Genomic DNA, 7,426 nt, shown 5'->3' with positions numbered 1-7,426 from the left:
GAATCCTTCCTCTAAGTTATAAAATGCTCTTTTCATCCAGTGCGTCTGCTGTCTATCTCGAATAGCTAATATTTTTTTCTTATTCCGCCTTGTGGTGATATTATCTTGTCTCTACACAATATTCTAGCTATTGCTCCATATTTTATACCTCTATTCTCCAAAATCATGTTCTTGTTAACGCTTACTTCTTATGTCCCTGTAAGAATCCTGTTATAGCTGTTCTGATTCTTTTTTGCCGCGTTTTCTCGACGACACGGAATTTAGCGCCTTCTCAGTTTTGTCCATCCTTCACTTAATCGCCCGCTCTCCTCACGTGATTGGCGCCTTCTTTTATTTCTTCCATTCTCTTATTCTATTCGTTCATTTCTACTCGAAAGACCCTATTGCCCGTCATAAGGCGTTGAATGGGCCGCATTAATCCTCTCGTCTGGCCCTACTTCCTCCAATCGGCGAATTCCTTATAATCCTTTCTCTTAGGGCTCCACTACATGCGCCAGCCAAAGACCCGTATCCCTTCATGGGCGTAATATGAGCCGCATTCTTCCTTTCTTCTATCCCGATGATATCCAATCGGTTCTTCATTCAATTATGCCGTCCCGCCCCTCAGAAATATGCTTAAAAGGGGCTCATGCTTGTGACCTTCATCACCTTACCAGCAATGCTTCTTCTCCTTCCAACGCTTGCTCTCCTTCTAGCCTCTCTCTCTTTCGCTGCTCGCATCGATCTCTCTCGGGATGCGAAAAACAATGCTACCTCTTTCAAAGGTGAAATGCAGTACATCTTGAACAAGTACGCTGCTATTTCAAACCGTCATCACAACAGGACTGGTGAGCACCTGAATATCGTCAACATGGATCATGTCAATAAGCAGAAGCGTGCTATCGGTAAGACGTCTCTTCGTAGAGACAAGGCTTGGTCCGGCACAATTCAAGTCGGTTTCCCCCCGCAAAAGGCTTTAGTCGTCTTCGACACTGGCTCCTCTGACCTTGTCATCGACAAGTCTTCATATCATCCCAAACTCTCTCTCACATCCAAGAAGTTGAACAAGAAATTTGATTTTTCTTACGCAAGTCTCCATGTCTATGGCGATCTTTACACGGACAAGGTCGCCATTGGCGGCGTCAAGGCCAGGGATGTTCCCATCGGTCACGGTAAAGAAGACTTTGATGGTGATAGCACTGGCGGGACCTTTGGCCTCTCCTTCGCCCATTCTCAGAACAGCGGCTTTGAAGTGGACCAAAAGCCTTTTATATGGGCTGCCAAGAAGCAACACCTCATTCAATCCAGCACGTATCAATTCACTCTCCGTCCCAACGGTGGAGCCAGTCTCAACGTTGGCAAGGTCGATCTCTTTGAGTTGGGCGGTCTCATTACTTGGACGGACAAAAATACTGATAAGACGTTTTGGAGGATCAGTGTGGAACTTAATGGAAACAAGATTCACAATGCTATTGCTGACACGGGTACCAATGTGATTGCCGGCCCGAACGAAGAAGTCAAGGAGCTGTTGGATAAGCTCGATGGTATTTCTGTCGAGCAGTCCGATGATGGATCGTATCAGGGCTATTACAGTTGCAAGAACCCTCCTCACTTAAGCTTCAAGGTCGCTGGACAGACCTTTAAATTCCCTGAAGCAGCCATGAACTTCGGTCGTGATGGTGATAAGTGCTTATTGTCCATTTTTGGTACGCCAGGTATGCAGGATTGGATCCTCGGCTCACCCTTTTTTGAAATTGCTTCTGTTATTCTCAACTATGACGTTGGCCGTATGGGCTTTGCCAAGTACAAGTAGCTTCTTGGATGCATCTCTTCCGGTGGTTCGTCTCGCAATTTTTGTGCCTGCGCTTCGAAGTTGCACACGTCTCTGTTATATGGCCCTTTTATACCCCTTTGTACCGAGGCTTCTATAGTTTTTTTTGTTGATTGTAAATGGGATTAGTCGTTTATGGAATTTTTGATACTTGAGTATCCCTGTATAATGCCGTGCAGGACCCTAGTTCCAAGGTCGCTCTTCCCCACGGCTTCGTGCTTTCCTCTCCACTTCCCCACACGGTCGTCCTATGTGGACCAATTGGTCAGGCCTTAATTTCACCTCCACTCAGTGTCCTAGGAACCTGCCAAGCGGTTTTAGCTCCATACACCCTGACCGGTCTTACATGGACCCAAGTCGCTCGTCTATTCTGTCGTGTGTTGGATAGCTATCATACATGGACATCTATGTCAGCTTAAAATACAGCGACAGAGAGGCTTGGCCCCTGTCCCTCCCTCATCGAGTGGCTGCTCCTGCACGTGGTAGTGCTCTGTAGTCTGTTCCCTGTGCACCTGTGCGCTGTCTGGGCTGCTCTGTGAAAGAGAATCGAACTCTGGACCTTGCCCCTTGGGTCGAACCTGCATGCTGAGACACTTGGATGTGTTATCTCAGATTGTGCACGCTAGCCAACCACTCGATTACCACCCTCTGTTCGCTGTTTGCTCCTCACCTCTCGATTAACGCCACCTCCCAGTTCATTTTTTGTATGCGTGTGTCCAGGTGACGGTACTCTGCTGCTAGCTTGTCCACTTTCTTTTGCATCTCCCGTACGTCCATCACGTTCACATACTTAATTTCACTCCGTGAGTACCGATCTTGACCCGTACTGGCCTTGGCTGCCACATCCGAATACAGCTTCCGTCGCTTTAGAGCCATATCTCGAAATGCTATCGCATCTGTCAGCGTATGCTTCTCATCCATCAAGGTCATCATGTTCGTCCGGTTAATACACCGGATCAGCCATTCCATACGGTCCAAAATCCCGTTGGCACTCGCGAGCAGTTCTTCAGGATCCTCTACGGGGGCATCTCCCTCTTGTACTCGTACAACTCGCAGTAATCGCTGCATCACCTGTTCATATTGCCGCTGTGCCTCGGCTCTCTCTGCCAAGGCCTCTGCTAGTAACATGCAGGGCTAGGCCCCTCGGCACCCACTTATATATTATTTGTCCCTAGTCGTATCATGTGACTCACTAGCCTTTTTCAAAACGAATCTCGACGGAGTTGGTAAATACCCGCGTATGCCGTCCAATGACGAATCATGCACCGAGTCATCCATTAAGTCCCTGCATCTTGTGAGTCGTGGGTCCCCGTGTATATGTGGGTGGCTGTGAATGTTCCTTTGTACATGGCTGTCTTTTAGGTTTGTTCTAAGACTCGCTCCGCTTCCTCTAATGGTGCCCATGTTGGCCTGCTCGGCCCCTTTCCCATGAGGCGCACCTACAGAAGTTCATGCATGGAGCACGGGGTATGCCTCGTGTCCATAATGACAGGTCATCTGCACGGCGCTTGTGGAGCTCTCGCGCCAGAGCTGACGCGTGTACGTTCCTGAGCTGGGTTGTGGAGATCAAATGCGGCCCTTTTTTCGACATTACCCTGGCCCCGTATAGGACAAGTGAGAAGCAAGCCTTTAGCGACCTGCTAAACATGCCATAGAAGTTCCCAGCCCGTAGGCACATACTAGAACGTCGGTAAACATGAGCATCGAGTTCGCCATGAGGAACAAGCGCAAGTTGTCCAGAGAAAGTCCCCTTGCACGGCGAGGCGCGGTCAGCCCCAACCTTCTCTTCATGCCATCATCGCATACGTCGATCGACGAGGATGCAAAAAGCACTACCAAGCACAGCGAAACAGCATCGATAGATGGCAAAAAAGAGGACGACCAGAATGTCATGATTGGCGCGGTGGGCGCCACATGGAAGGAGAAGCTCACAGTGGTCCTCACCACCCTGTTCCTGACGTTTGGCGCCAATTACACACTGGCGGCGCTGCCTGTGCTCAAGCCGGTGATCCTCAAAAACACGTATTACCGGGGGCATCTCATTGATAATGCCAAGTATGGTGTCATGACATCTGCCTCCAATCTCATTAATACGGTGCTACCGTTTTTTTCGGGCGTGTTGGTCGACGTATATGGCCCCAGCTACATTGCGTTATTTTGCTCGACATGCATCGCGGTAGGCAATCTTGTGCTATCCCTCGGTGCATCGCGGGGCGAATTCAACATGATCAACGGCGGCGAGATTCTCATGGGGATCGGCAATGTTACGATTCACATGTGTCAACTCAAGATTTATGCACACTGGTTCCGTGGCTCGACGGTGGATGGACCAGGCTTGCTGGGCCTCGTGACGGGATTCGACGTCGCTATCGGGCGCGTGTTTGGTCTTATGGGCGCGCTGATACCAGCTCCGCTGATGGAAGCGACGGGCAAGTGGTACTGGGGCCTCTGGCTCGGATTCATCTTCAGCATCTTTGCATGGGCGCTGTGTCTGGTATACGTTTTGCATGAACGTACGCTGCCTGCGCCCCGGAAAATAGCCCAGTCCATGCTTCACCGACGCTGCATGTCGCCCTGGCAGCACGTCACCGCATTCCTGGGCCAGTTTTGGGACCACGTCGTTCAGGTGCCCGCCGCGTTTTGGATCCTCGTTCTTGTACAGCTTCTCCAAACCGGTGCTGTTGCCTCGTACGAGTCGAACACGGTCGATATGATGGTCGTGACCCGCGGCGAGGACAATGTGGCGTCGCTCAAGTCGGCGGCGTACAAGTACTCCATGCACTATGCCATACCCATTGTGCTCACGCCCATCGTGGGCCTCGGTTTCGACAAGCTGGGCTACCGAAGTGCTGCCATTTCGGTGTGTGCCTGTTTCTACATCATAGCCATGTCATTGATGGGCTTTTCCCAGGTGCATCCTGTCGTACCGATGCTCTTCGATGCATTTGGGTACACACTGAACAGCGTGCCATTTCTCACAACCGTACCGTTGCTTGTGCGTCGGCAAACGCTCATGGGCACAGCGCACGGCATTCTCAAGGCGTTCAATGCCTCTGGCGAGACCATCATGCAAGTCGCAGGTGGCTCGCTCCAAGACCGAGCCGTGAGGCACGGCAAGCCCATGCGCGAAAAGTACGACTACATGCTGTACCTGGTGCTGACCTTCAAGGGACTCGAGGCCCTGTACGGCGGCCTCTACCACGCCCTGGACCGGCGCTACTTTGGCGGTGTCATGCGTATGACAGAGAAGCAGCGCGTCAAAAAAGAAGCCGAGCTCGGCGAGCAGAGCTACGGCTCACTGTGCCGGCCACATGCTTTCTGGACGGTGCTGGGCTGCGTCACGTCTGTGCTGATTGTGGCGGCGGCCTACGGTGTATTTATCCACTTCTGGATCACGAATCCCGACGAAAAACCTGGCACGGCCTGATACCCTCCCAGCGTCGCGCACGCCAGAGGCCCCAGGTGATAATGTGACATTATAAGGTGTATAGCTCTCGACCCACAGGGCAGCCCCTACTTACCATGGCGGGCGGTGGCGTCGCAGTGCCAATGCGAGGCGCATGCAACTCGTGTATGGAGGCGCGTACCTCACTCCCAGCTTGGGCCCCCTTTTTTTTTCCACCATGGGCACCAAGCGCAAAGCGACGAAGCCCGCGGTCGATTTCACCAAGACCAAGCAAAAGCTCGGCAAGGGCAAGCAGGCGGCGAGCAATGCCACGGACACGTCGTTCCGCGCCAAGGCCATTGCGATGCCGCAGCAGTCGATCCTGCTCGATCGGTCACACCAGGTGACGACGCGTCGTCGGCAGACGCTCAATGATCTCGTGCAACACACGCATCATCCTTCGCCCGGCGTGCGAAAAGACGCCGTCATGGGCATGCTCGAGCTCGTGAAAACGTATGCGGGCTTTCTCGAACTGCACTGCGCAGCCCTGATCAATGCCGCCTTGCCACTCCTGGGCGATGACGACGTGCATGTTCGAGGTGCGGTGGCGACGTACTTTGGCGTCCTGCTTGACAGGCTTGACGACGAGGCGTTCGCCCCATTTGCGCCCTCCATGCTGCTGCTTACGACGTCTGCCATGTCGCACATTTCCATGGCCGTGCGAATCGATGCCTTGCGCGTCCTGTCCCTGCTGCTCGACAAGGTGCCTGCTCTTGCCACCGAGGACTGGGAAAGTGCTTTGGACGCCCACAGCGGATCTGATAGGCACGGTCAGCGCTTACTGCAGGCGTTTTTTGCGATGCTGGGCGTCGCGGCCGATGCACACCGCCAACGCCTGGGTCTGTCGACGGCGTCGACGGCGTCGGTCGAGTTGGGCACGTCGCAGCGACTGCGTATTCTGCGTGCGCTCGGTCAGTTTTTGTCCGTGACGGACCAAGAGGAACACGGCATGTGGTGCTTCCAGTCGGCGTTTGCGTCGCCCAGCGATCTCGAGCACTTTGAGGGCCTGTTTCAGCCCAGCAAGGCATGTGCGCTGTGGACCGTGGCAGCCATGCCCAGCGCATCGTCCTACGAGATCCACGAAGCTCTCGTACATGGTGCCACGAGTCAAGAGGCGCCTGTGAGTGCGCATGAACGCCTCGTACGCATCTTGCACCCGTCTCTGCTGTCGACGCTACTCGATGCCCTGCCCAGCGTCATGTCCCCCGATGGCCATCGATCAGACGCGCACGCCGAGCTGGCTCAGCATATCCTGCAAGTATACCTGCTTCTGTGGCGCAGGACCATCACGTCGCATCTGGCCGCTGGTGCCGCGCAAGGCACGACGCGCGTCGCCGTGCCGTCGTTGCCCCAACTGAGCCAGCTTCTGACGCATCTGGCGCCCTACTTTGCCGAGAAAAGCGAGATGCTACATCTCCATGTCATCTACTGTGAGCTCGTGGCACTCTACACGGTCGCCACACAAAAGGCACACCACTTGTCGTCTGTCCCCTTCCTCCTCGACCTCCTGTCAGAGCCTTCTCTGTCGCCTGCCCTGTACGAGGCCCTGCTCCCGACGTTCTGGCTCGTCGTATCCTCACCGATGGACGGCCACACGGACGTCATGGCAGCTCTGCTGACCCATTTCGATACCCTGCGTGATCGAACGCTCCAAGCCGCGGCATTCCGCTTCCTTGCGCGACTCGCTATGCTGCCGACGTACAAATCCCTGCAAGCGAACATCGATGCACTGTATACCCCACTGTGGAACACCTGGATCCTGTCGCTCCCCCGTGTGCTCTGGCAGGCCGCAACGTGGGCCGTCTCGTCCAAGGCCTCACCCGCCGAGGCGCGTGACGCCCAGCGTCTCGTCGAGGACGTCCTCACGTTTCTGCGCTGGATCGCCCTCATGCCACGCCACCCGTTCTTTGATCACGCCCACGTCCTGAACGAGCTGGCTCCCCGCCTCACACCGCTCTTTCACGTCGAGCATCCCCAACGGGGCCCGATCCCTGGGCCGTACCATAAATGGCCGGTGGCCACGCAGCACTTGGCCCAGGCCCTGACTAAGCTTGTATCGTCCCCATAGTGTGCCTTATGACGTCATCCACGGCCACCTGCGCCGGCCTCCGATTCGATCGCGTGTCCTGGCTGCGTGGCTCGAATGCCTTCCTGAACGCCGCGCTCACGAG

The 7,426-nt window shown here is 54.4% G+C and overlaps 4 protein-coding genes across 4 annotated transcripts; 3 read left to right on the top strand and 1 right to left on the bottom strand.

Moving 5' to 3' along the window:
• Positions 1-658: 658 nt before the first annotated feature.
• MRET_4390 (eukaryotic aspartyl protease) lies at positions 659-1,792 on the top strand (the record flags this gene model as incomplete). Its single annotated transcript, XM_027631017.1, has 1 exon — positions 659-1,792. One exon carries the CDS (start codon positions 659-661, stop codon positions 1,790-1,792), a length of 1,134 nt encoding a protein of 377 aa, XP_027486718.1.
• A 684-nt stretch (positions 1,793-2,476) lies between these two features.
• Positions 2,477-2,938, bottom strand: MRET_4389 (septicolysin; the record flags this gene model as incomplete). The annotated part of the gene is made up of 1 exon (XM_027631016.1): positions 2,477-2,938. One exon carries the CDS (start codon positions 2,936-2,938, stop codon positions 2,477-2,479), a length of 462 nt encoding a protein of 153 aa, XP_027486807.1.
• A 661-nt stretch (positions 2,939-3,599) lies between these two features.
• On the top strand, positions 3,600-5,237 carry MRET_4388 (MFS family protein; the record flags this gene model as incomplete). Its single annotated transcript, XM_027631015.1, has 1 exon — positions 3,600-5,237. One exon carries the CDS (start codon positions 3,600-3,602, stop codon positions 5,235-5,237), a length of 1,638 nt encoding a protein of 545 aa, XP_027486806.1.
• Positions 5,238-5,433: 196 nt separating this feature from the next.
• Positions 5,434-7,323, top strand: MRET_4387 (pre-rRNA-processing protein IPI1; the record flags this gene model as incomplete). Its single annotated transcript, XM_027631014.1, has 1 exon — positions 5,434-7,323. The coding sequence occupies one exon, from the start codon at positions 5,434-5,436 to the stop codon at positions 7,321-7,323; it is 1,890 nt and encodes a 629-aa protein (XP_027486793.1).
• Positions 7,324-7,426: the final 103 nt, after the last annotated feature.

This window comes from Malassezia restricta, chromosome IX (genome assembly GCF_003290485.1).
Source record: "Malassezia restricta chromosome IX, complete sequence".
Taxonomy (NCBI): Eukaryota; Fungi; Basidiomycota; class Malasseziomycetes; order Malasseziales; family Malasseziaceae; genus Malassezia; species Malassezia restricta.
Note: the sequence above shows the minus strand (reverse complement) of the source record. Positions and strands in the feature narration are given on the sequence as shown.